Source organism: Dama dama, chromosome 13 (genome assembly GCF_033118175.1).
Source record: "Dama dama isolate Ldn47 chromosome 13, ASM3311817v1, whole genome shotgun sequence".
NCBI classification, from domain to species: Eukaryota; Metazoa; Chordata; class Mammalia; order Artiodactyla; family Cervidae; genus Dama; species Dama dama.
This window is the reverse complement of record NC_083693.1, coordinates 62,521,290-62,548,616: the sequence shown is the minus strand read 5'-3', so window position 1 is coordinate 62,548,616 and position 27,327 is coordinate 62,521,290. Positions and strand designations below refer to the sequence as shown.

The 27,327-nt window shown below is 44.6% G+C and overlaps 2 protein-coding genes and 1 long non-coding RNA gene across 8 annotated transcripts in view; 1 reads left to right on the top strand and 2 right to left on the bottom strand.

Annotated features, from left to right (window-relative positions):
* TP53BP1 (tumor protein p53 binding protein 1) overlaps positions 1-3,020 on the top strand; it is an 88,607-nt gene extending 85,587 nt beyond the window's left edge. For all 6 annotated transcript variants that reach the window (XM_061159239.1, XM_061159242.1, XM_061159240.1 and 3 more), the window contains 4 exons: positions 897-991; positions 1,460-1,659; positions 2,176-2,321; positions 2,678-3,020. In XM_061159239.1, the coding sequence (XP_061015222.1) occupies positions 897-991; positions 1,460-1,659; positions 2,176-2,321; positions 2,678-2,865 (629 nt within the window). In that variant the 3' untranslated portion in view covers positions 2,866-3,020. The remainder of the gene's footprint in view (positions 1-896; positions 992-1,459; positions 1,660-2,175; positions 2,322-2,677) is intronic.
* Positions 869-2,728, bottom strand: LOC133068156 (uncharacterized). The gene is made up of 2 exons (XR_009695456.1): positions 2,612-2,728; positions 869-1,097 (listed from the first exon to the last, which is right to left on the bottom strand). It is a non-coding gene; the product is annotated as an uncharacterized LOC133068156 (long non-coding RNA).
* Positions 3,021-3,727: 707 nt separating the features above from the next.
* The window catches only part of TUBGCP4 (tubulin gamma complex component 4), a 34,648-nt gene continuing 11,048 nt past the window's right edge, over positions 3,728-27,327 (bottom strand). The window contains exons 6-18 of the mRNA XM_061159252.1: positions 25,624-25,703; positions 23,769-23,970; positions 20,999-21,164; positions 20,631-20,755; positions 13,779-13,829; positions 13,265-13,370; positions 11,086-11,193; positions 10,525-10,663; positions 8,262-8,439; positions 7,699-7,833; positions 6,128-6,244; positions 5,365-5,504; positions 3,728-4,726 (exon numbers count right to left, since the gene is read on the bottom strand). Coding sequence (XP_061015235.1) covers positions 4,714-4,726; positions 5,365-5,504; positions 6,128-6,244; positions 7,699-7,833; positions 8,262-8,439; positions 10,525-10,663; positions 11,086-11,193; positions 13,265-13,370; positions 13,779-13,829; positions 20,631-20,755; positions 20,999-21,164; positions 23,769-23,970; positions 25,624-25,703 — 1,560 coding nt within the window. The 3' untranslated portion in view covers positions 3,728-4,713. The remainder of the gene's footprint in view (positions 4,727-5,364; positions 5,505-6,127; positions 6,245-7,698; positions 7,834-8,261; positions 8,440-10,524; positions 10,664-11,085; positions 11,194-13,264; positions 13,371-13,778; positions 13,830-20,630; positions 20,756-20,998; positions 21,165-23,768; positions 23,971-25,623; positions 25,704-27,327) is intronic.

Genomic DNA, 27,327 nt, shown 5'->3' with positions numbered 1-27,327 from the left:
AAAGAGCAAGAAAAGCAAATAGGCTGGTCAGTGAGACCTGAACAGAGGCTTGAGTTTGGGCACCAACACTGCCTGAGCAGCTCCGGCAGCAGGGAGGGCACCAGAGGGTGGGGGCGCCTCTGCGGGGGTCTGTTCCAGCACGTCCTCCTTCTGGTATGAGTGGGGGAAGGGAGTGGTCCTGGCACTGAACTTTTTATACATTTGGTCATTACAACTTCAGCCTCATCTCTCATAACTTGTGCTTCACCCTCAAGAATGTAGAGCAGTCACTGATGTTCAGTGTCCTGAGCTACTTCAAGATCATCAGAGGTAGATAGTTTGCAATAAAAGGTTGAATTAGGCCCTTCTGGCTAACCTCCAGTTAATTATATTTTAGAAACCCCATTTTCTTTGAGCATTTTGGTTTATCAGAGTTTTACTGGATAGGGAGTAAAATGCTGATGAAGGGCACATTTGAAGGCTTCATTATAAAAAGTGCTAATTGGCCATTCTTCATTTCCACAGAAGGCAGAATTAGAGGACATAGGTTTAGTCTGCAAGAGAGATTAGGGCAGACAGACGGAAGAACTTCCTGATGGGTTGGAGGGTGCGTGTCGGTCCCCGGGCACAGTGCCCTGACATGTTCTTAGTGCAGAAACCTTTGCTCTTCTCAGATCTAGGACCTGCCTCCATTTCCCATCTTCCCTGCCCTTCCTGCTCCTGCCCTCTTTTTGGGCAGCATTTCTGTAGGCCTCATGACAGGTCTTTCTGACCCACGGGGAAGCCCTTTACCTGTTTTGGGGATACAGTATTGTGGAGATAACTGGGGAGTAGGAAAGAGGACAGTAAGAAGCAGGCATAAAGTAGCAAATGAACCAACTGGTAGTGATTATTATCTTGGTTATGTTTTTTAATAGAATTTTTAGAAATTCCTCCTTTCAACAAGCAGTACACAGAATGCCAGCTTCGAGCAGGAGCTGGCTACATTCTTGAAGACTTCAATGAAGCCCAGGTAAGGCGTTCCTTTGTGTAGCTTCCCAGGAGAGGCAGTAATGCAAGTTCACTTGCCGGACCAAGAAGTGGCTGGATAGAGTTGGTAGAGATTGGGAACTGAGACACTGCCAAAATGTTGTATAAGGAAGAGAAGTCAGAACCTTGGGTTACATTTAATAGCATTGGTTCTGTTGCTGGGGCAAAAGCAGATTAAAATTTGTGTTTAACGGAAATCTTTTTCACGGTACTGGCTAAAATACATGGGGTGTGGTTGTCCCTTGAGGATTTAGAAAGCTGCAGATGAGGCACGGAGATGATCTAGGGAAGCTGCTTGGGTGAGAGAAGAGGCCTTGAGTAGGACGACAGACTCAGTCACATTTTTGGATAGTATCTGGTGTTCAGCTCTGTTCTCTGTGACTCATTAAGGAATCTATTAAGCGGCTTCCCATAGCCATCACCAGACCCCCTGGTTTTGTGCCTTTTCCAGTGTAACACCGCCTACCAGTGTCTCCTAATTGCGGATCAGCACTGTCGAACCCGGAAGTACTTCCTGTGCCTTGCCAGTGGGATTCCTTGTGTGTCTCATGTCTGGGTCCATGACAGCTGCCATGCCAACCAGCTCCAGAATTACCGCAATTACCTGCTGCCAGCTGGGTACAGCCTTGAGGAGCAAAGGATTCTGGATTGGTGAGTAGCTGTGAGCCCCTCCAGAGCAGCAGACAGGAAGACGGCAAGCTTCCAGGGGGGGAGAATCTCAGTGGGAGAGTAAGTATCTCTAGAAACTGGAACAGTCTTAGGATACACGACAGAATTTGAGTTTGAGATTATTTTTGCAATTTAGTTTGTTTTCCTAGAGTATATGGTTAGGGACCTTTTTAACAACATGTGAGATTTTCATGTAGATTCAATATTCTCAACTTGTCTGGTGAGGGGACTAAGTTTTAAGCAAGACATTTAAAAATACAGGCCCAGAAATGTGATTTGACTGATTTTTGGCCTTAGGATAAATCTGGAAATCAGAAGGGGGAGATTAGAAGGTCAGGATCCCAGAGAAGGCACATCATTCAAAGAAAGAGGGAAGGGGTGATTTCCTTAGCAGGGCTTTTGAAAGCATTCAGATGTACCCGAGTCCCTATGTAGAAAGGCGGTTGTTGGATATTATCTATTGTTGGATATCATGCTGTTTCCCTGACTCCTCCGTAGGCAACCCCGTGAAAACCCTTTCCAGGATCTGAAGGTACTCTTGGTATCAGACCAACAGCAGAATTTCCTGGAGCTCTGGTCCGAGATCCTCATGACTGGGGGGGCAGCCTCTGTGAAGCAGCACCATTCAAGTGCCCATAACAAAGGTACCTGTGAACCGTGTGTTACTGAGCCAAGGGTGTCCTAGCTCTAGGTCTCAGGCCCAATAGAAACGCACATAAGGTCAGTCTGAGAGAAGAAAAAGAGTCCTTTCATGAGGTGAGCCACCATGAGCGAAGCACTGGGCTGTTTGTGCTTCTCCTGGTGTCCACTGTGTACTTGCTAAACAGAAGGCCAGCATCTAGTGAGCACAGCTCTCCACTTTGTGATCAGTGACCGTGTTTGACTGAAGGGCTTTAATTGGGGCAGAGTGGGATACACTGGTGAGAAGGCTTACCTGTCTTTTTACTGGAGGGCTAAATTGAGTCTCCTTTCCTCGTCCACCTTCCCCTGCTCCCTGCAGATATTGCTTTAGGGGTGTTTGACGTGGTGGTGACGGACCCCTCATGCCCAGCCTCGGTGCTGAAGTGTGCTGAAGCATTGCAGCTGCCTGTGGTGTCACAAGAGTGGGTGATCCAGTGCCTCATTGTTGGGGAGAGAATTGGATTCAAGCAGCATCCAAAATATAAACACGATTATGTTTCTCACTAAGGATACTTGGTCTTACTGGTTTTATTCCCTGCTGTTGTGGCGATTGTGTTTTAACCAGGTTTTAAATGTGTCTTGTGTGTAACTGGATTCCTTGCATGGATCTTGTATATAGTTTTATTTGCTGGACTTTTATGATAAAATAAATGTTGAATCTCTTTGGTTGTAGTAACTGGGATTTCTTCATCCATTTCTTTGAGCTTAAGCTCAGAACAAATAGCAAGACAAACACAGTAACTTCTCTGCAGTTTTCAGTGGACTTGTTTGCTGTAGGACAGCAGGCCAAGGAAAGTAAGACAGTGAACTTTTTATAGTTATCTGTGGTATCACTGTCAGAAGATTAACCTGGGTTGTCTAAAATTCAGTTACTTCCCAAAATCTGATTTTATAATAGACCCAGATTATAGTTGTGCCAAAAGCTGAGTCGAATTGGGCACAGCTCTTAGTTTTCTGGCGGTGAAAAAGAAATCTCTTTAGAGTTGAACTTACTTACAGCTGACTTGTGGGTGCTATACTCTCAGAGCTAAAAAGGACCAGTTGTTGTGAATGGCTGGTGACTCTAAACTTGATGACCTGCTGCAAGGATAAACATGAGAAACAGTAATAACACTTGGAAATGTTAGCAGCTCTAGTTAGACGTCAGGATTTTATTACTGTCACAGTTGGAAGCTGTTCCTTTTCTACTCTTAGCATCATCCCTGTTAAATGTCCTCTCCTCTAAATCAAGGCTTAAATCTCTAATACCTTCTGTTTTCCCCCCTGCCAAATAGTAAATATTTTAGGCTTTGTGGGCCATTTGGCGTGTCACTACTACTCACCTTTGCTATGACGGCATGAGCGCAACCGTAGACAATAGGTAAGCAAATGAGTGTGGCTCTGTGCCAATAAAACTTTATTTACAAAAACAGGTGGCTGGCCATAGTATGCTAACCTCTGCTCCAGAGGCAGCAGTGGGTCATCTTTAGCTGACAGTTACAGGGAATAAACATCTATATGTGGTAGTAGTAGGGATGGACAAGGGCCAGACTGAGTGGCTACACAGTGAGGCCAGAATTATCTTTCAGTTTGGAGGCAGTTGTCCAATGCATATTTATTTTGGCTCATACTGATATGAAGATTGATGGTTATCAGTGATGGCTGGGCATATTACTCCTGTGATTCTTCTAAGAAGGGATAATCAGACCTGCATCTTTCAGTATTTGAGATCTAACAGTTTTTTGTCTTAAGGACCCTTTTTTCTTTGTTAAAAAAAAAAATATGTCAGCAGCAGAATTACCTTCTTAACAGTCTGAAACAACTGGAAGTTACCAGTAGAATTCTTCAGAGTCACAGCTGAAGACCCTTAAGGATGGGAGACTCTCCATTTCAATTTCTGAAAGAGGAAAGGAGGTCTGTGGGGAAACCTAGCTTACCTGGTGTTTTTCTTGCTCAGTGGTAACATCCAGCATTTGACCTATTTATAATTCCTTTTTCACATGAGCCATATTATGTTCTGAGCTGTGTAACTTACTGCTGTCTCTCTCGAAGCTTGAACAGTACCTAGGCATGTAGTAGGTAACCTCCAACAAATGTTCCCAGTGTAACAGACCTTGCCTGGTCAGTGGGTGGGCCGAAGCTACAAGTCCTCCTTGGTGAGTTGAGAACTCCGAGGGGTGGGGCAGAGGCCCCTCCCATGCAGAAACAAGGGGAAGGACTTGCACCCGTGGATGTTCAGTAATGGCTTCTAGGAGAGAAGTCAGAGCTTTTCCAGTAGCTGCAGATGTATGGAGGCCAGTGAGAGAAAGGGGATGTTTGTTTTCAATCTTCTGTCACAGTGCAGTGGGATTATTTCAGGTTGTGGACCAGAAATTCTCACATCCCGAAACTATAGAAAGAAAAAGAGAGCTGCATCAAAATGTCATGCGTTTCCGAGATTTTCTTCAAAAAAGTATGAATCGCAGCAACCTGTGATCTAGACAATCTCATCTTAAAACTCTTTTTGCTAAAATCACTTAGGAGGAATCTGCCTGACATTTCAGAGAGAAAAAGAGTAAGTGCTTTTTTGAATGAGACAGACATCGGAGAAGCCACCTACCACTGAATCTATTAGATTTTTTTTTATCACTATTAGATTTTTTTGAAAGTGTAGAGTGTGAAGCAGTGGTTCCCTCCTTTCAGAAGCAAAAGCTCTGAGGGTCAAGGAGGCCGGGGGTAAGAGGCGTTAAGGCCGAGCAGCTGGCTCACGTCAGAACTGGGAACTGAAGCCGTGCCGCCTCCCAGCACAGCAGTGCACGACTCAGCCAAGAATCTAAAGTCCATCTCAGCATTAGGAATTTAAGGATTTACTTCAACAACTTCTGGAAAATAATCTTCGCTGATGATCAGACACAGCCTTTTTCTTCTCTGAGCCTTGCTTTGTTTGGACTAGATGATGGGTAAAGTCTCCTTCCAACTCTGGAATTCTACAATTCGTTAAAAAGCCACACACAATCCACCGAGCGCCCTAGAGGCGGTTGTCCTTACCTGCCCAGAGTGCCACCAGCCTGGGTGTAATATTTGTTATAATCTAGTCGTAAGAGTAGCTGAGCCAAATCCGAGTTGATCTGATGATTGCGAACACTGGAGAGAATCTTGAATAGGAGTGAAGATTGGCGGCTAAAACCCTGCAGAGAGAAGGACTAAGCTGTGTCATGCCTCTTAGATCTACCAACCACCCATGTGGAGTGAAGGGGTCCAAGGGGATTCGTTGGAAAAGTCTTCCTGAAAATTCCACAGCACTAACTGGCCTTCCGACAGCCCCATTTCTGTTGACTCCAAAAATGACTTCTTTGTACTGAGTCCACAGAACACTGAATTTCCATGAAAGTACTCTCACTCTCAGTAGGAATTTAGCAGCCAGCTTTAAGTGAGTATATTCTGCTATGTACTGGGCTGGTGAGAACCTGTGTTTTCAGATAACATAGACCTGCCTGTGTTACAGGCAGATAATTATAATCTCGGTGAAATAGGGGGTTTAGTTCAAGGAAGTAAGGAGGTTGGATGTTAGAAAGCAAGAACAAAGCCAGGGTGTATTTGGTGGCTGAATAAACCATTTGGGGCTTAACTGCATTTGAACACCAAAGCAGCACATACTTACCTGCTTCAAAAACTGATAAAACATTTTTTACCTTTGTATCTTGTTACTTGTGTGTGTGTGTACTGGGGGAAAGACCGTGATCCCCCACATGCAGAACCACCTGTGCCCCTTGGACGGGGCTGCCCCTGGCCAGCGGCCAGGCTAACTCACCTTTACTAGGATGCTGAGCTGGGCAGCCCCACGTTCATCCAGTGGGCCCAGGTTCTGACTGACCAGTGAGCAGAAGCTGTGGCAGAGATCTAAGATTTCATTCAGGCAGTGAAACACCTACCCAGGAAACAGTTGGCATTAGGAGAAAAAGGAAGATACATCTGTGAAAGATTTGGGACAATAAGAGCTAACCTATTCCCACTTTGTGGGCAAAGACCCTGCACGAAACCTCCGCCTGTGCCACAATAAGTCGGTTGCCGTCTCTGGACCCGCCAAGCGTGCGCCCACCGAGCTCTGCTCTCAGTGCTGTTCCCGTGCCTGGGGCGCTCCCCTTGTGCCCACTCCCACTGTAGCCTTTAGCAACCCCTTGCTTCCCTCGCCTTTGTATTACTGTACTGTCCACTTGGCGTTTGTTCAGGCCCCCTGTGGTTGTTACTGATCTGTGATGTATGTAAGTCCTGTTTCTCCAACTAGATTGTGAGCTCCTTAAGGGCAGAGCCATGACTATACCTCTTTGTATCCCCAGTGCCTTGCATACAGTAAGCACTCAATAAACATTTGATGATGGTCACCTGCTCTGATACTCTGCTCTTCCCCAAGCATGCTCTCATCCCACGTGAGGACAGTCTCCCTGCCACACTGGTTCCTGGTTGTTTTCAATTCACAGAACCCTCTGGAGTGGCATCTGTAGAACTCACTCTCCTTTAAAAATGGCCCCAAATACCAGAACAAAAGAGTGTGACTGAGGAATAACGATTAGCTCCCGTCAGAGATAAGGCATAACTATTCTATCAGAAACTACTAGGAAAGCAAAACAAAACATTGCTAGGGGTGCTTTTAATCATTTTGCTTTTTTATCCTTGAACTGGAATCAGCTTGTACGCTTTCTAAGACTGGTGACAACTGGAGCCTGGGTTCTACTAATGTAAGTGCTGTAGGGCCTAGATTTTTTTTTAAAAAGCTCCCAGATGATCTCATGTGGAGCCAAGGTTGAGAATAACCTCCCTAAAGGAGATATATATGTATGTACATAGGCACACACGCACATACACAGAAGGAGACACTACTCTAGCTGTCTGAAAAAAAGTTCCAAACTGGTCCATCCTGATATAAAAGATTGCTAAGAAAGTAAACTCTATGTGCTTTTCATTAGTCTTTCTATGGTATCAAAAAAGCTTTTAAAAAATTTCTTTAAATTCTTTTTTCTTGGGACTTCCCTGGCAGGCCAGTGGTTAGGACTTTGCACTTCCACCACAGCGGGGGCACAGGTTTGATCTCTGGTTGGGGAACTAAGATCCCACATGCCGCAAAAAACAAAAATCCTTCCTTCTGAGGGGTAAGCATATATTATCTATAGCTGCTCACCAGGTCCTATGGTATAATATTTCAGAAATTCAAAGACATTTTAAGTTTCTTTTTAGTATTCCCTCTTAGTTTTTGTCAATTGTAAATTGCTAAAAATGTCTAAAGACAGAGACTGAAAAATTGCTTAATGATAGTTCCCCCTATCCTGGCAAGTCAGCGTGTCTAAGTGATCAGTCAGGCTAGAAGCAACAACCAGCTGTACTTACAGGTTTCAACAAGATAAAGGATTGGGCCAGCAGATTGCTCAGGAAGTGGTCGTGAGCCAATCGGATGCTTTCAAAGTCTCGGGTTGAATTGATTTGATGAAGCAGCTGTGAGAACTGAGACTCCAGCACATCTACCTTGATATAGTTACACAAATCATTTTAGTACCTTGCTCAGTCTAAGGACTCAAGGACATTAAGGTGCCTGAGCAATGACATAGAAATTCTTTGTCCCTGCCCACCTCCAGTGTCTTGGCAGATCCCTCCTTCCCCCTATTCCCTCCACTGATTGACATGGTTAAGTCCTGTGAGATCCCAAAAGTTACAGCAAACTAGGTTCACCAGTAAATATACAGCATGACTGTTAAGGCCCTTGACTCTTCATTCTCCTTCATCCACTTATTTCTACTTTCCTCTAAATGCCCCCCAAGAAACAGATATAGTGATAAAATCCATGGATTTTCAGACCTCAGTTTTTCACCAACTGCAGGATTCTTCTTCAGTGACTCCTGCCAACCTGGGTTATTTTTCATACCCCTTCCTTCTGTTCATCCCGCAACACAGACCTGGAGGTAGTACTGAAGATTATCCACCAAGAATGCCATGTGGTTTCTTAGGCGCCACTTGACCGCATCGGTCTGGTTGGACTTGAGGTGCTTGCGCTGCATCTGTAGGGCCCAGCAGTGCTGCAGCTCAGCTTGCACCCGGCGCACACTCAGCAAATACTTGAAAACAACATTGTACCTGGACAGGAACACCGGACTATTGAAGATAAAAACGTCACCCCCCTCCCCCACCTCCGCCCACATGACAGACCCTAGGACTATGTGCTACCCACCTGTCCCCAAAAAGCAGGAAGGATATTAGAAAGGCTAGAAATGTGAACAGGTAAACTGGTTTATTTCTATGATGGAAAATTGCACAGCCATCAAAATGAAAAAAACTTTACCTATACATTACAAAATGACTCCAAGCGATAGGACTGTGAATAAAAAACGGAAACTGAAAAGACTACATATAGCCTGATATCTTTTTGGTAATGCTTATAACAACTAAGTAGAAAAAAGTATACTTTGGGGGAACATAAAACTATATAAAAATGATAGAAAACACGGGATTTAGGATAGTGGTCACTTAGGGTTGAGGGAGGCACAGAAGCAGGGCTGAGAAGGACCACACAGGTAGGCAGACATTAGGACCAGTGTAGTAGGTTTTCTTCTAGAAGTGGTTTTATGGTGTGTGTGTAAGAAGGATGGGAGGAGGGCCTTGCATGGACCAGTAAGAATGTGTTGGGAACCAAGGATTTTAGTTACTGTGATTCTGTGTCCCTGAAGACCAGAGAAGAGAAAAAATTAAGGGCTCCCTGGGGAGGGGAGAATAAATTAGGAGTTTAGGATTAAACAGATACTTACTACTGTATATAAAATAGACAAGGAGGTCCTACTGTATAGTAAAGGGAACTATATTCAATATCTTTTAAAAACCTATACTGGAAAAGAATATGAAAAATATGAATCACTGCTATACACCTGAAACTTAAACACAACATTGTAAACCAACTGTTCTTCAATTAAAAAAACAAAACAAGGGCTCCCCTCACTGAGCTCTTAAGTAGCTGTCTGATATTGAGTCCTGTATTGAGAAGATGCATGGGAAGAGCCGCCAATTCCTGGTGGAAATAGGCTTATTTACCTATTCTTAGGTAGGCTTGCATAAGAACCTGATTCCATCTGGCTTTAAAAAATGTTTATTTCTAATGGAACAATCTACTGAAAATAGTACATACACCTTGTTTGGATTCTGATTTGAACAAATCCAACCATAGAAAGACATTTTTTAGATAATAAGGGAAACTTCAATATTGTTACTTTTATTGGGTGTGATAATGGCATTGCAGTTATGTTAAAAAATGTTCCTTCTCTGAATTGCATAGTGGTGGAGTGAAATGATGTCTGGGATTTGCTTTATAAAGCTCTGGCCAAAAAGAGAAGATGAACCAAACAGCATGACATGGCTGGTTACTGGAGATGGATGCTGTGTCCATGGGAGTTTGTTACAGTCCATATTTTTGTTTTTATTTGGGAATTTTCATGATAAAATGTTTAAGAAAATACTTCTGAGCTTGATTTCTTCAAGGGTGTTAGGAGCCTATGAAGTGAGGAGAAAAGTGGACTGGGACCTACAGATGCTCTCAGGAGAGAGTCCAGGCAGCTCACTTAGGTGGGCTTGTCTTCTCCCTAAACCAGCTCTGTCTGTGCAGTCTCTCGTACCCTAAGCTTCTCTGCCCCCAAAAGTTGAGGCTTGTGTACAGGAATGGGGAGGATGAGGAGAGGCCACACACTGGCCGCCTGTAAATTGCTCCTTAAGTGCGTGCTCAGTTGTGTCTGCCTCTTTGCAACCCCATGGGCTGTTGCCCGCCAGGGTCCTCTGTTCACGGGATTTCCCTGGCAAGAATACTGGAGTGGATTGCCATTTCCTCTTCCAGGGGATCTTCCCAACCCAGGATTGAACCCGTGTCTCCTGCTTTGGCAGGTAGATTATCACTGCACTACCTGGGAAGCCCAAATTGCTCCTTATTTTGCAATTAAAAAAAAAAAGGCTTGAAGGGTTTGACCCTCCCAGTCATTGCGGCATTCACTGCCATCTCACCTACAGCTTCGCTTATTAGTGTTGTCTCTGGCCCCTGAAGGCATCAGAGTGGGCAGCCTCTGATTTACAGACTGTTAATCTGTCGGCTGGCTCTCTTGCTCCCACCAGTTCTACTCCTGATACTTTCTTCCGTGGAAGTAAGCTGGATAAACATTACCTGTGAGAAACAGAAATACTCACTTTTCCAGGACAGCAGGGGTGAAGAGAATGTGTAGTGGCCACTGCACTTTGTAGGAAAGACCCAAGGCCGCCCAGCCGGATGCCGGGGCTTCCCGCGGAGAAGTTTCCCGAGAAGGCCCTTCTCTTGCCTGAGTAGCATCTGTTAAAAGAGAGATGACTTTGCTCATCTAGAACCAGAGTTTCAATAAGGTGAGAACAGTCATGAGATGAGCGCTCGCTTGAGCCGACAGTGTGAGAAGCAGAAAGGGGACACAAAAGGACTTGTAGGAGGCAAGAAAACGCCCGTGCGGGGTTCTCGCAGGAGATCTTTCAGAGGTTCTTTTTTCAGCGGTAAAGAATGGCAGCTATAAATAAACAGACCATTCCAGCAGCATGATGAAAACAAAACCATGGCCTGGCTGTCTCTTAGCATCTGACGACTTCCCTTCTCTTTTGTGTAAAATTAGGGCGCTGGATTAGGTGATTTCTGAGGTTCAAAATGACATGGTTTCTGTAGAAGTGGAGGGCAGCGGGAGAGACAGTGACCAGGAGGCGCAGAGAAGACGCGTGCAGCAGGCAGACCTCTGTGCTCCTTGCCGTGGTACTCGATCGCCAGGTGCAGCAGGGGGAGCAGGTTGTCGTCGTCCAGCAGCACCTTGTGTGCTGACTGCTGGAAGGCCACGTTCACGTCTGCGGGGAGGACATGCGGGCTGAGTGGGGGCCTGGCTCTGTGACACAGCCCAGCTCCTCCTCCCCGCCTCTCTCCCAGCCCGCCCATCTCAAGACAGAATACGGTAACCTGCCGTTGCTTTTGCCTGACTAGCAAGTGTTCCTTCTCTTGCTGATAAGAGCATCCTGGTTTTCCCTGGAGAATCACTTTGGCCGACAACAATCCATGTAGTTCCAGCAGGGGCCGGTGACCCAGGAGTGATCTACCTTGTCACACTATGTTGTTTGGGGATATGAACATGACCCAAGCCAGGCCAATCCAGAGGTTCTATTCAGATTCTGAAAGAGGGCAGCTCTCTTTTTTTGTGAGATAAAGTCAGTAAAGATGTGAACTTGGTTATAGGCCATCTTGCTACCATATGGAGCAGGCCTGTCTCAGAAAAGGCAGAGGTGAAAGATGGAATGACACCAAGTCTTGAAGGCATCAGGTGAGCCTTGGAACAAACTGCCTAGAGCCATTATACCTGTGACCTTTTCAATTATGAGAACAAGTTCTTTTTTCCTTTGCTTAAGTGAATCTGAATTGGAAGTGAATGGAATTTGAATTGAGTTTTCTGATATCTGCAACTTAGAAAGTCCTACGTAAGTACACTGGACGTCTATTGTTTTATAGAGCTAGAAAAATGGTAACCCTGTTTTCACTCCTACCTCTCCCACACCTTTTTTGACACTCAGCCTTACCTAACTCTTATGTAGTTCGGATGGGAATGGTTAACACTTAATTGAACTTAACTTGACACTTAATTTGACTGCACTGTGAGCCATGTGGGATTATCATTCCCCAGCGATCAAACCAGTGCGCCCTGCAGTGGAAGCTTGGAGTCTTAACCACTGGACTGCTGGGAAGTCCCAAGATAAGCAGATCTTCATGTCTGACCCCTTTGATATAGGGACAGATGTACGATCTAGTTGGACTAATCAAAACCCCTTCCCTGGAATCCTTTAACCTGCTACCAGAGAGACCGGGTTTGACTCCCCCATCAGACTGTGATGTATGTTCTGGGAGCTGCTGGTGGCCATGTGGCCAGATGGAACTGGAAGGCCATCAGAGAGCACACACGAGGCACAGACAAGGTAGGAGAGACTCCTAGCAGTCCCTGGCTCTTAGGCCCAGCTACATCCCCACGGGCTTCCCCACTGGCCTGGCGGTAGAGGGTCCACCTTTCAATGCAGGAGACTGGTGTGAGCCCTGGGGCAGGAAGATCCCCTGGACAAGGAAATGGCAACCCTCTCCAGTATTCTTGCCTGGAAAATCCCTTGGGCAGAGGAACCTGGTGGGCTACAGTTCATGGGGTCACAAAAGAGACATGACTTGGCGACTAAAACAACAACAAATATCCCTATCCCACTGGAGTTACAGATACAATAGCAAATAAACTCCCCCTTTCTACCGAGGTTATTTTCCATCATTGACAACCTAAAGAGTTCTAATACAACAAGAGGCAATAAGTCCCAATATGGGGACTTCCTGGGTGGTTCAGTGGTTAAGACTCTGCATTCCCAATGAAGGGACCAAGGGGTTCGATCAATCCTTGGTCAGGGAACTATGTTTCAGCATGCTGCATGGCTGAGCCAAAACAAAACAAAACAAAATGTCCTAATATGTCCCTTGAGAGACATATGGCTACAGGGACTTCACCAGTGGCCCAGTGGTTAAGACTTTATCTTCCAATGCAGGGGATGCAGGTTTGATCCCCAGTCAGGGAGCTCAGATCCCACATGCCTCCTAGCCAAAAAACCAAAACATAAACAGAAGCAATACTGTCACAAATTCAATACAGACTTAAAGAAATATATTGCTATATTCATTTGAAAACTTGTACTGCCTCTTCCAGGAAGGGTCACGAGCTGAGGTCGTTCCCAGTGACAACAGTGTGAGCATACCTGAGCAGCCTTCTGTCTTTGGAAACACTAACTCACCAGGCTACTTTAAATATGGACCAGCCCTAAATGGTTCAGCAGCAAGCTAAGCCATCCCCTACAACCCTGGGACTTCAGTAAGCTGGTAATTCTCAGGCCCTGGGGCAATTACCATGTTCAGTTACTGCAGTGGGTGGTGTTTTTAACATGTGTTGAGCTGTATCAATGAAGGCCTGAAACAGTTCTCCACGTCCCAGAAGGTAAAAGTCTTTAATGATCTGCAGAAAGAATTTCAATTTTTAATTCAGTAAACCAGCAAGGCCAGGAGCTCTTCACTATCCTAAGAAATTTATGCATATAATTTCCAGTTTCATCTGTTTCAGCCCAGCTTACAAAAGGACATGGGGTTTCGGCATTTTAAAGGAGCATACTTGGTAATGGATGACTGGCGTGTCTTTGATATCATTTATTCAACAAAAACAGTTATGCCAGAAGAAAGTAAACAGCTGAAGCTTTGTGCTAGAGTAAATTTGTAGTGTTAGGTGGAGTTTGCCCACCTGGATGAGGACATAAAAAGCCACTCTAGAAGTCAGGATAGGCAACCAGTGCCCTCAGGAGATGCTGGAGAATAAAGGCATTGTCCACAGGCATCATTTTAAGAGTTAAAAGAAGAGCTAAGCTATTACCTTCAGTTGACCCAGTAAATCTGACTCTTCCACCATCAGCTTCCAGAGATGCTGTGAGAAGAACCAACAATACAGGGTCAAAGTTTCGTTACAATGAAAACTCCTACAAAGAACGGTTCTGTGAAAATCCAGCAATGTGTTAAAAATTTAATATGAATATAATTTATTAAAGTTAATAACTTTAATAACTATATTAAAGATTAAAAAAGAAAAACCACGATTGCCTTAGTAGATGCAGAAAAAGCATTTGATAAAACAACATCTGTTGATGATTTTAGAAAGAAAGCAAAGACTAGAAGGAAATCTTTTTATTCTGATAAAGGGTATATACCAAAATCCCACAGCAAACAACCTATTTCACAGAAAAACATTAGAAGAAATTCCTTTAAAGTCATTCAACATTGTACTAAAGACTTGTCAACATGGGAAAAAAAATTAATTGAAAAGGAAGAAACAAAACTGTTACTGTTGTCAGATAATATCACTACCTGCATAGAAAGTCCAAGAGAACTGACATAAACTATTAGAACTTGTAAGAGAATCTGGCAAGCTTGATGATGAATATAAAAAATCCACTGTATAGCCATTACCGCATCAAAGGACCCTGACTAGGATTTGCCCAGTGAAGTGATCAGTGTTGATTCAGTGTGCCTGGAATCTCTACCTGGGTGCTCATACTCTCTGCCCTCTCTCACTGGAACTGACACAGACTAGGAACTGGCCTTTCGCCCTTCTCCAGTACACAATGCTAGACAAAACAGCTCACCTCCTCGGGATTGTAAGCACATGGGTCAAAATAATTAGACATGGGAGGTGTAAAAGAGGTACAACAGACTAGATAATACATGGGCTTCCCAGGTGGCTCAGTGGTAAAGAATCTGCCTGCTAATGCAGAAGACGTGGGTTCACTCCCTGGGTCAGCAAGATCCCATGAACAAAGAAATGGAAGCCCACTCCAGTATTCTTGCCTGGAGAAGCCCATGGACAGAGGAGACTGGTGGGCTACAGTGCAGAGGTCACAAAGAGTTGGACACCACTGAGTGACTAAACAGCTGCTGCAGCTAACACTGGAGAAGTTTCAGAACTGCCTGGGGGGGGTAGTATAGTTAGCCGCCCAGATCTCCCCAGTAAGACTGAGACATTCCATACGCTGACTGTTCAGAGAGTACTCTCTGTTACTGGTGCTTTTGGCTGAAGGGAGCTACCTTGCCCCATGGTCCCCTCCTGAGGAACCAATTTCTGATAGATGCAGAGGAACAATGGCCTAGCCCTCTAACCTCAATTTGGGACATCTCTGGAAGGGCCATTCTAGCTTCAGAACTCTCCATAAGACTGGCCAAGGCTTCTGTTGCAACTGCATCACAGTTTGTTTGCTCTGGAATCCTAACCACTAGGTCACCAGAAACCCTCCTCTTGCTTTTTCCCCAAATTTAAAATACTCTTTATAAATATGCTTAAGAGGCAAGGATAACAGGAATATAAACAAAAATAAATCATAAAAAGAACCAAGATGTTGGATCAACTGAATATGCATATACAAAAAATTAAAACTTGATCTATACCTTGCACCACATAAAAAATTAATTAGAAATGACTATGAACCTAATTGAAACTAAAAACTATAAGTTTTCTAAAAGAAAACGGTGAACATTTTTGTGACACTGGGTTATGCAAAGGTTTCTCAGTCACAACACCAGAAGCATAAACCACAAAATAAACAGAAACTGATAAAACTAGACTTAATCAAAATCAACACCTTCTGCTCTTGACTGTTAAGAGAATGAAAAGACAAGTCACAGGGAGAAAATATTTGTAAGTCATGTATCTGATAAAGGACTTACAAATCCAGAATACATAAATGACTCAAAACTCAATAGTAAAAAAGTAAAGTTTTTCCAATAAAAAATGGAAAAAAGGTTTGGATGCTTCCAAGAAGATATACGGATGGTAAGTAGAGAAATGAAAAAAATTTCAGGCTTCCAGTTCAAGATGGTGGAGTAGAAGGATGGGTGCTCATCTCCTCCTGTGAGAGCACCAAAACTGCAAACAGCTGTTAAACAACCATCAACAGGAGGACGCTGGAACCCACCAAACAAAGATGCCCCACGTCCAGAGACAAAGAAGAAGCTGTAGAGAGACGGCAGGAGGGGCACAGTCACAATAAAATAAAATCCCATATCCACCAGGTGCGTGACCCATAAACTGGACAACAGTAATACCAAAGAAGTTCTCCCACTGTTGTGAAGTTTCTGATGTCAGGCTTCCCAGCCTGGGGATCCAACAAAGGGACTGGGAATCCCCAGGGAATCTGGCCTTGAGGGCCAGGGGGATTTGATTATAGAACTTCCACAGGACTGGGGGAAACAGAGACTCCAGTCTCGGAGGGCCTCCTGCAAAGGGTCGGTTGGCAGGGGCTCACCACAGGGACAGGGGCACTGGAAGGTCCCCCTTGGCGAAAATGCTCTTGGAGTTCACCATCAGCCCTACCACAGGGCCGCAGACCCCAGGGCAGGGTCGCCTCAGGTCAAACAGCTATCAGGGAGGGAGTGCAACCCCATCAGTCCGCAGATAACCGATTGAAGCTTTACTGAGCCAGGCTCCGCCCACCAGAGCAAGATCCAGGTTTTCCCACCACCAGCCCCTCCCATCAGGAAGATTATACAAGCCATTTAGCCTACTCCATCAGAAGGCAGGAGAAGCAAGCAGCAGCACAGTCTCACAGCGGCTAAAACAAAAACCATATTACAGAAAGTTAATCACGATGAAAAATCAGAAAGTTATGTCCCAGATGAAGGGACAAGATAAAACCCCCAAAAAACAACTAAATGAAGTGGAGATAAGCAACCTTCCAGAAAAATGATTCAGAATAATGACAGTGAAGATGATTGAGGATCTTGGAAAAAGAATGGAGGCAAAGATTGAGAAGATGAAAGAAATGTTTACCAAAGACCTAGAAGAACAAAGAAAAAACAAATAGGTGAATAATACACTAGAAGGAATCAACAGCAGAATAACGAATGAATAAATGACCTGGAGGACAGAATAGTGGAAATGACTGCCGCAGAACAGGATATAGAAAAAAGAATGAAAAGAAATGAAGACGGCCTAAGAGACCTTTGGGACAATATTAAACGCACCAGTATTTGCATTATATGGGTCCCAGAAGGAGAAGAGAAAGAAAGGACCAGAGGAAAATATTTAAAGAAATAATAGCTGAAAACTTCCCTAACATGGGAAAGGAAATAGTCAACCATGTCCAGGAAGCAGAGTCCCAAGGCAGGATAAACCCAAGGAGGAACACACCGAACACACATAGTAATCAAACTGACAAAAATTAAAGATAGAGATAAAATATTAAAAACAAGAGGAAAATGACAGCATAAAAGGGAACTCTCATCAGGCTATCAACTGATTTCTCAACAGAAACTCTACAAGCCAGAAGGGAATGCCATGACATATTTAAAGTGGTGAAGAGGGTGGCTCATCCACTCCCTGTGGCTGAGCTGTGGCTCAACTGGTAAAGAATCTGCCTGCAGTGCGGGAGACCTGGGTTCAATCCCTGGGTTGGGAAGATCCCCTGGAGAAGGGAAAGGCTACCCACTCCAGCATTCTGGCCTGGAGAATTCCATGGACTCTAATAGTCCATGGGGTCACAAAGAGTTGGACATGACTAAGCGACTTTCACTTTAACCTACAATAAAATGATTAAAAAAAAAGAATAAAGTGATGAAGGGGAAAAACCTACAACCAAGAATACTCTACCCAGGAAGACTCTCCTTCAGATTTGATGGAGAAATCAAGGCTTTCCAGACAAGGAAAAGTTAAGAGAATTCAGCACCACCAAACTAGTTTTACAACATATGCTAAAGGAACTTCTACAGGCAAGAAACATAAGAGAAGGAAAAGACCAACAGAAAATAAACCCCAAAAAATGAAGAAAATGGTAATAGGATCATACATACCGATAATTATCTTAAATGTAAATGGACTAAATGCACCAACCAAAAGACACAGACTGGTTGAGTGGATGAAAACGTGTATGTCTGCACTCCTACTTACCGCATCACCCTGCTAGACCTCCACAAATTGTATGTAATTATTTTATATTGTTAAGTTAATCACGCTGGTCTGGATGAAGCACAAGCTGGAATCAAGATTGACGGGAGAAATATCAATAACCTCAGATATGCAGATGACACCACCCTTATGACAGAAAGTGAAGAACTAAAGAGCCTCTTGATGAAAGTGAAAGAGGAGAGTGAAAAAGTTGGCTTAAAACATTCAGAAAACTAAGATCATGGCATCCAGTCCCATCACTTCATGGCAAATAGATGGGGAAACAATGAGAGACTTTATTTTTGGGGGCTCCAAAATCACTGCAGATGGTGACTGCAGCCATGAAATTAAAAGATGCTTGCTCCTTGGAAGAAAAAGTATGACCAACCTAGACAGCATATTAAGAAGCAGAGACATTACTCTGCCAAGAAAGGTCTGTCTAGTCAAAGCTATGGTTTTTCCAGTAGTCATGCATGGATGTGAGAGTTGGACTATAAAGGAAGCTGAGCACCAAAGAATTGATGCTTTTGAACTGTGGTGTTGGAGAAGACTTTTCAGAGTCCCTTGGACTGCAAGGAGATGCAACCAGTCCAGCCTAAAGGAGATCAGTCCTGAATATTCACTGGCAGGACTGATGTGAAGCTGAAACTCCAAGACTCTGGCCACCTGATGCGAAGAACTGACTCATTGGAAAAGACCCTGATGCTGGGAAAGATTGAAGGCAGGAGGAGAAGGGGACAACAGAGGATGAGATGGTTCGATGGCATCACCAACTCAATGGACATGAGTTTGAGTAAACTCCAGGGAGGCCTGGCGTGCTGCAATCCATGGAGTTGCAAAGAGTCAGACACGACTGAGCAACTGAACTATTGAACTGAAGAAGGTGTAGAGAAAAAGGAGCCCTGTCGTCAATGGGAATGTAAATTGATACAGCCACTATGGTGAACACTATGGAGATTCCTTGAAAAATTAGGAATAAAGCTACCATATGACCCAGCGATCCTACTACTGGGCATATACCCTGAGAAAACCATGATTCTAAAAGACACATTTACCCCAGTGTTTACAGAAGCACTATTTACAATTTTCAGGACACGGAAGCAACCTAGGTGGCGATCGACAGACAAATGGATAAAGAAGATACAGTACATATAGACAATGGAATATTACTCAGCCATAAAAGAGAATGAATTTGAGTCAGCTATATTGAAGTGGATGAACCTAGAGCCCGTTATACAGATTGAAGTGAGTCAGAAAGAGAAAAATATATATTAATGCATATATATGGAATCTAGAAAAGCAGCACTGATGAACCTATTTTTAGAGGAGGAATGGAGACTGAGACAGAGAGAATGGACTTGGGGACACAGTGGGGAAAGGAGAGGGTAGGACGAAGTGAGAAGGTAGCACTGACATGCATATCGTACCACGTGTAAAACAGAGAGCTTGTGGGAAGCCGCTACATAACACGGACCCCAGCCTGGCACTGTGATTACCCAGAGGGGTGGGATGGGAGGCAGACAGAGAGGCTCAAGAGGGAAGGGATGTATATAACTATGGCTGATTCTTGCTGTTATAGGACAGAAACTCATACAACATTGTAAAGTGATTATCTTCCAATTAAAAAATTTTTAAAATGCTGGAGTGCAAAAAAAGGAAAAAAAAGAATGGAAAAATATTACTTGTTCTGCCTTCCTATGATAGATTATGCTGAGGCCATTACTAAAATAATAAGTAAGGCACTAAATTTAGTCAGAATCAGTGGGTTCCCTGGAGTCACTGCCGACTATACAATGGACTCAAAAGGCTGTCTGTCCGAAATGTAAACCAAGATCTTCCTTTATTACTAATTAACTGACTAGCTAACAATCAAACTCCGGTCAGGTGGGAAAAGGCTAAGGCAATTCCACCTGTATTATTAAAACAGAGAGAATGCTTTTGTTTTCTACTTCCTGCCCTTCAACTCTCTCAAACACTTCTCTCCCAGCTAAGTTCTAATCACACCAAGAGGAAACAAATCAAGTACTCAATTTCTAGGAAACTAGTCTGTTTTCTTCCAAAGAAAATATACTAAGGGGGACTTCCCTGCTGGCCCAATGGTTAAGAACCCACCTGCCAGTGCAGCGAACTAGGATGCCACGTGCCTGCCAATGCAGCGAACTAAGATGCCACGTGCCTGCCAGTGCAGCGAACTAAGATGCCACGTGCCTGCCAATGCAGCGAACTAGGATGCCACGTGCCTGCCAATGCAGCGAACTAAGATGCCACGTGCCTGCCAATGCAGCGAACTAAGATGCCACGTGCCTGCCAGTGCAGCGAACTAAGATGCCACATGCCTGCCAATGCAGCGAACTAAGATGCCACGTGCCTGCCAGTGCAGCGAACTAAGATGCCACGTGCCTGCCAATGCAGCGAACTAGGATGCCACGTGCCTGCCAATGCAGCGAACTAAGATGCCACGTGCCTGCCAATGCAGCGAACTAAGATGCCACGTGCCTGCCAGTGCAGCGAACTAAGATGCCACGTGCCTGCCAGTGCAGCGAACTAGGATGCCACGTGCCTGCCAGTGCAGCGAACTAGGATGCCATGTACTTCGGGGCAACTAAGCCCCTTAAGCAGCCACCACTACTGAGGCCCAAGAGCCCCAGAGCCTGGGCGCCACTAGAAAGTAGTCCCTGCTCACTGCAGCCAGAGAAAGCCTGAGTGCAGCAACGAAGAACTCATGCACCACAACGAAGACAAGTGCAGTCAACTAGATACATAAAATGAACTACATATATATGAAGACAGACCAACCTCGGCCACGGCACTGCGAATACGATCCACCAGCTGCTCAAAGTCCACCAGGCTAAAGAGGGGCTGCTGCTTGAGACGATGCAACTCTGCAGCAAAAGTGTCCTCCTGGTTCTTCAGAATGGATCCTTAGGACAGGAAATCACTCAAAGTCAACAGGAGACAGGGAACCCGCACAGGCGACTGGGCTCTCTTCCCGGGGCTGCTGCTCCTTCACCTGCTTCTCGGGCAAGCATGTACATCCTGGCTGTGCTGGAATCTCACAACGTGAAGGTCCCTAGCCACCCACTCTGCCCAGGCCGACTCTGGGTCCAGCATGATGTCAACTATGCCTTTGAGGATGGACGAACCTCGGGCAAGGATATTCCTACCTTTCCTGGTCAGGTTTACATTTTGATTTTCGAACATCTGGACAGATTCTCCCACAAAGAGGATTTTTTCAGCAACCCTCACTGGAATGTAGGACGGCAGAATCTCCACTCGCAGAGAAAATTGTTTGAGAGATGGCGCCAGCATGTTCTCCTCCTCTATCAGGCGCTAGGCAAGGAAAAAACCCACATCAGAGATAATGTATGAAGTGAGAAAGGGGAAACAAGGGGATATCCGGCAGCTCTCCCAACCCACGATTTACAGTTTCTGGAAGCAGGGACTTTAAATCTGAACTTGCATAATTATTAAATCACCAGTGCTAGAGAAAGACATTCCATTTTTAGACAGAAAGATAGCATGGTGGAAATAACAGTGGTTTTATTAACATTAGGATTTTCATTCTCACTCTGCCTTGACTACTATGTAAAAGCTTGTGCAGTAGGCCTGGAACTCAGTCTTCTTGTTTGTACCATGGACTAACTGATCTGTTTGTTTCCAGGTTTGCATCTTGTGCATGTCTGCTCTGCCCAGCTCTTTACCGAGGCCTGAGTCATATAGCCATGTGGTTCTCACAACCTGGCTCCTGGGCCAGTACCATTGGCCTCACGTGGGAGCTTGTTAGAAATGCAAAATTTCAAGCCCGTTCCCAGAGCTAGAGAAAACCTGGGGGGTGAGGCCCAGCAGTCCATGTTTTAATACGCTCTCCAGGTGATGCTGGGCACTCTACAGTCTGAGAACCACTAATCTAGCCTGTGAAGTCCCAGATTCTTGCCATCTAACCAACCAGGTCCCTGACTTGCTGCTAATTTGACCCTTATCCAGGGTACGGATAAGGAACCCCAAGCTCCATTCTCCTGACTTTGATCTCTGCTGTCCACCCTTTCAATTTTGGGCTTGGGTGCTGGTGTGCCTCAGGGCACCACCCAAGACCCTTTTTTCCCTCTCGCTATCCACACTCTTCCTAAACAATCACATCTTCTGAGGCTGAACTGATCATAACAGGTATTTTTAATCTTTCTGCATCACGGGACTCTCTGCAAGTATAAAAGCAATGGATCTTCCAGAAGAACATGGAAACATACACTTCACAGAACCTCTGAAGCCACCTGTGGACCTCAGATTAGAAACTTTCATATGCTGATAACTCCTAAAACTATCTTTAAGCCAGACTGTTCTCATCAGCTCCAGGCTCAGCCCACTGGTCATTTCCTACAAGTATCTCAGTGTGTCGAGAGTTAAGACACATCTTCTCCCCCGCCCTCTCCCATCAGCAATCCACATCCCTTACCATCACCACTCGCCTATCACTAAAGGCAGGGACTTGGGCATCATCCCTGATGCTTCCCTCTGGACCCTTAGCCAATCAATCACCACAGCCTGCCTGTTCCACCTCCTAAATATCACTGAAGTCTCTTTCTTCTTCAGCATATTTACTGTTCCCATCCTTGGTGCAGGCCACCGTTATTTTTCAGCTAATGTCCCCAACAGGCTTCACCGATGGCTCAAACAGTAAAGAATCTGCTTGCAATGCGGGAGACGCTGGAGACTTGGGTTTGATCCCTGGGTCGGGATGCTCCCCTGGAGAAGGAACTGGCAACCCACTCCAGTATTCTTGCCTGGAGAATCCCATGGACAGAGAAGCCTTGCAGGCTACAGTCCATGGGGGTCGAAAAGAGTAGGACACGACTAAAGCAACTGAGTATATATAATGTCCCATTCTCCTAACTATTGTACTTGCTGCTAATCTTAATTTTTTAAAAAATGTTTTCCCGCAGTTTCTACAGTGATCTATCATGAAGTCTAATGTAACATACAGAGGTGTGTTAACCTGTTGCCTAAAATTCTTCGTGGTTCCCAGCTCTTTTCAGGCTTAAGTCAGAATTCCTTCCCATCATTTACAAGGGCTTTCATGATCTTATCTCTGCTCATCTCAAAAGCTTCACTGGCTGCCACTTCCCACATCCCCTCCAACTGTCCTGTACAGTCTATATTTCAGTCTTTATTTACTTGACCATCTCAACTAAATTACTAATGGTTCCCCAAATGATCCATGTCCTTCATAGCCTCTGTACTCTACATAGTCCTTCCCTCTGCCTGGAATTTTTTTTTTTGGCCATGTGGCATATGGGATTGAAGTTCCCATCAAACCTCCGCCCCCTGCATTGGAAGCTCAGTCTTAACAACTGAGCCACCAGAGAAGTCGCTCTCCCAAACTCTTTGCACTTAAGACATATATTCCACTCTAGTTACTCTACGTCCATGTTCCCAGAATACCCACACTCGCTCGTCCAGAGCACTTAGTATAGTGTAATATATCTTCCACTAACTGTAAGCTCTTTAAGGACAGGGACTACTACATTTTATTTGTTTATGCAGTTGTGGCACCTGGAACAATAAAATGTAACAGGATAAGTGAATGGATAAGAACAACACAGGACTTTGGGGAGCTTAATCAAAACTAATCTGCAATGTAAAAGCTCTGGGTACCAACAAGACTACCTAAAGGGACAAGACTTATTATTAGTCTCCTCAATGCATATACCAGGAAGAGGGGAAACAAAAGGAATCTCACAAATGTATTTTCTACTTTAGAGTCTCACACTGTTAGGCATTAAGTTCAAGTATTAAGCTAAGCCAACTGTCTACATCTACAGAATTTATGGAACGTGCCCAGGCCATGATGAGCTGGGGGCAAGTCCCTGGAAGGTCATCTAGCTGTCGACTTGTCCAGCTTCTGGCAGGAGCAGGCTAGGCTTCCTGCTGGGCTCTCACCAAGTCCTGGAGCTCCCTCAGCTGTTTTCCTGTCAGTCCCCCAATGCCCAGGTCCTCCTCATCCTCTTCTGGCTGGGCGCTGACGTTCCCGGAAGATGGACCCTGTTTGATAAAGAACTCTTCGTGCTGATCCAAGAGGAGTCCATGTAACATCCAGGCTGACAGCTGCTTATACATGACCCCGTGACACACGGCCAGGATCCTGAGTGGAGAGGACAGCAACAGCCTTAGAAGTTCATGTAGAGGACAACAGCCAGATGGTGTGCTTTAAACTGCTACAGGATAAACAGAGGCCTGAGAGTTTGGTCAGTCAGAAGAGAAAGGACCAATTAAGGTAAAAATAATGTGCTAGTTTAACTTCAATCTCTGTGGATGAACTAAGCAGTTAAATTTCCAAATGCGTAGCCTATATACTGAAGTCTGAAATGCTCACTAAGGGTTCTGATCGTCTTTTAGAAGAGGCACATTTTCTTCCCTCGAGTAAAATAAGTTTCAAAATGGATGATTCCTGTTAAAATTAAATGGACTTATAGAGTCTCTTGGAGAAGGCAATGGCACCCCACTCCAGTACTCTTGCCTGGAAAATCCCATGGACAGAGGAGCCTGGTAGGCTGCAGTCCATGGGGTCTGGAAGAGTCAGACACGACTGAACGACTTCACTTTCACTTTTCACTTTCATGCACTGGAGAAGGAAATGGCAACCCACTCCAGTGTTCTTGCCTGGAGAATCCTAGGGATGGGGGAGCCTGGTGGGCTGCCATCTATGGGGTTGCACAGGGTCGGACATAACTGAAGTGACTTAGCAGCATAGGAGTCTCTTTTTGGCTAACAGTATTAAGTAAGTTTTTACTTTTGTTGGAATCACATAAGGAGAGTAGATCCAGTATGTGAGAGGTAGATATACCTGAAAAAGTATTATCCTACAAAATGCAGAAAGGTTGTTGGAGAATGGGATAGTCACACAGTCTCAAGGGATCACACTTCAGAAAACATATCAATGACAAAGCGGAAAATGTTCCTCTAAACCAGACCTGGTGGAAAACACCTAAACCTAGTGATGAGGCTTTACACCAGTAATGGGACAGAGTTGCTTTGTGTGCATTCTGATACGCTGTAACAGGAAATAATACGACCTCGGTAGTATCCTTGCCAAAAATGTTCAATCTGAATCTACTCATGAGGAAATAATCAGAAAAATCCAGACTGTGTAACATTCTACAGGAAGCCTTTGATCACATTCCACATTTATTTAATAGTTGCAGTCATAAGATAGATAGAATTTTGTATCCTTTTTTCAGTTAGTATTATAAAAATATTTTTACATGTTGTTTCAGAATTTGTAATTTTAATTGCTTTATAGTCTATCAAGTGAATATATCTTTATTCAGCATTCTATTGCTGGTAATTTTCTCATTTCTTAATGTAGCAGACAACATTGCAATGAATAATGATTGTGTATATGGTTATTTTCTTCTTTTGGATAATTTTGTTAGAGTAAAATTTTTAAGAGGATTATAAAGCTACTCAAAATACACATGTTTAAACACAGCTAAGCATCATCTGGAATAGTTAATAGAAATTCTCTAAGGATAATAAGATCCAAAATTGAAGAATTGCCTCAAGGTCACCTAGGCAGCTACGTCCCAGCCTGGACACTCAACACCGTGGAATCCCCTTTCTGTGGTTTCTGAGTCACCGTAAGGCTTACACGGGCTCCTGTACTCACGGGCTTTTGCATCCTGGTCATAACCTTCCCCAGAGGGGAACCCGAGATAACCTGGAAACAGAACTTGGGCCAAGTCGGGTCACTTAACCACCCACTCCCCGCTCCCTGCCCCAGTGAAGCACGACTTACTTTTCTAGTGCACTGCGAACAGGAGGCAAGCCTCCACAGCTGTGTTTGTATACTGTTTCCAGGATCTGACAGCCGTGAATCTGTGGAAAATACAGCCTTGTCAAGCTGAATTCCATTTTAATAGTTCATATAACACAATCTCATATTCTATACTCAATCCAGAGGGCAAAATCCACGAAGAGTGAGGATAAACTCCTAAGATCTATGCACAGTTCCAATTCTGACTCCAATTCCAGTGTGTGTATGGGTGGGGTGGGGGTGAGGGGTCCCCCACACCACCAAGCAACTCTGTGACACCAGCTGGGGGTCCTACAATCTAACTCAATCCCTGGGTTCCCCTAATTTGCTAGAGCAGCTCACAGAACTCGGGAAACCCATTTATCCACTAGATTATCAATTTATTAGGAAGGATACGGCAGGATACGAATCAACACCCAGATGAAAGGATGCACACAGCGAGGTCCCGAGCAAACGAGCTTCACGGGGCACGGTGGCACACAGAGGCACTCTGGTTCACCAACCTGGAAGCTCTCCAAACGTCATCCTCTCGGGTTTTTATGGAGCCTCCCCGGCTCTCTGCCCTCTGCCCGCTTTTCTCGCCAAAGGTCCAGTGGGAAACGTAGGACTGCGAGTTCTAACCTTCCAATCACAGGGTTGGTTCCCCTGGCAACCAGCCCATATTCTGGTGTTTTCCCAAAATCACCTGATTAACAAGCTCAGGTGTGGTAAACAGGGGTTTGTTATGCATATCAAGATGCCTTTATTGCTCTTATTACTTAGGAAATCCTGAGTTTTAGGAGCTCTGCGCCAGAAATGGGAAAAAGACCAAATCTGTTTTTCTTATTATAAATCACAACATCACAACAGTTGTTCTTAAGTATGGACCCTCCACCTCCCTGTCCTTCCCCAGCCCGCACCATCCCCAGCAGCATCTGCATCACCTGGAAACTTTTAAGAGCTACAAATTCTTGGACCTCGTTCCAGACCTACTGAATCAGGATCTCTGGCGTGGGGCCCAGCCATCTGCTTTTAACAATCAGCTCCAGGTGATTCTAATGCACAGTGAAGTTTGAGAACTACTGCACTAAGGAAACCAGAATCATTTCGAAATTCCAAGCAAAGAGGTAAAGAAAGCTCTTTACTTCAGATTAAGGCCTAATTCAGACTACTTATAAGGTATACACTTTTCTAAAAACCTGCTTCCTCTCTCAATGTCCTTTTGCTTCTATTTTTTTAAAACTGCTTTACTGAGGTATACTTTATATACCAAAAAATTCACCTAAGTGTACTTTCAACAATTTTTAGTAAATTTACAGCATTGTGCAACTGTCAACATGACCCAGGTTTGTAACATTTCCATCACTCTAAAAGGACCCCGGTGTGTCTGTGGACACTCACCTGTTCGCACCCACAGCCTCATTTACTTAGAGCCTTAGCACTCAGCTTCCTACCACCTCCCCGGCAGGAAGGAAGCTTCGCCCATCTGCAATCCCCCTACTCGTTTTCCACTCTCCTTCCCAATGGGAGCTCAGAGTCAACTGAGATGTGCAGCCGTGCCTGGACTCTTACGCTAACCCCACTTACCTAGAAGGTCCCCTCCAGTTTTGGGAGACAGTTTAGAGAGTAGCTAACAGCACAGTCTGGACTCAGACAGCCCTGGGTTTATATCCTAGCTGTACCATTGACTACTTTCTGTAGGACCCT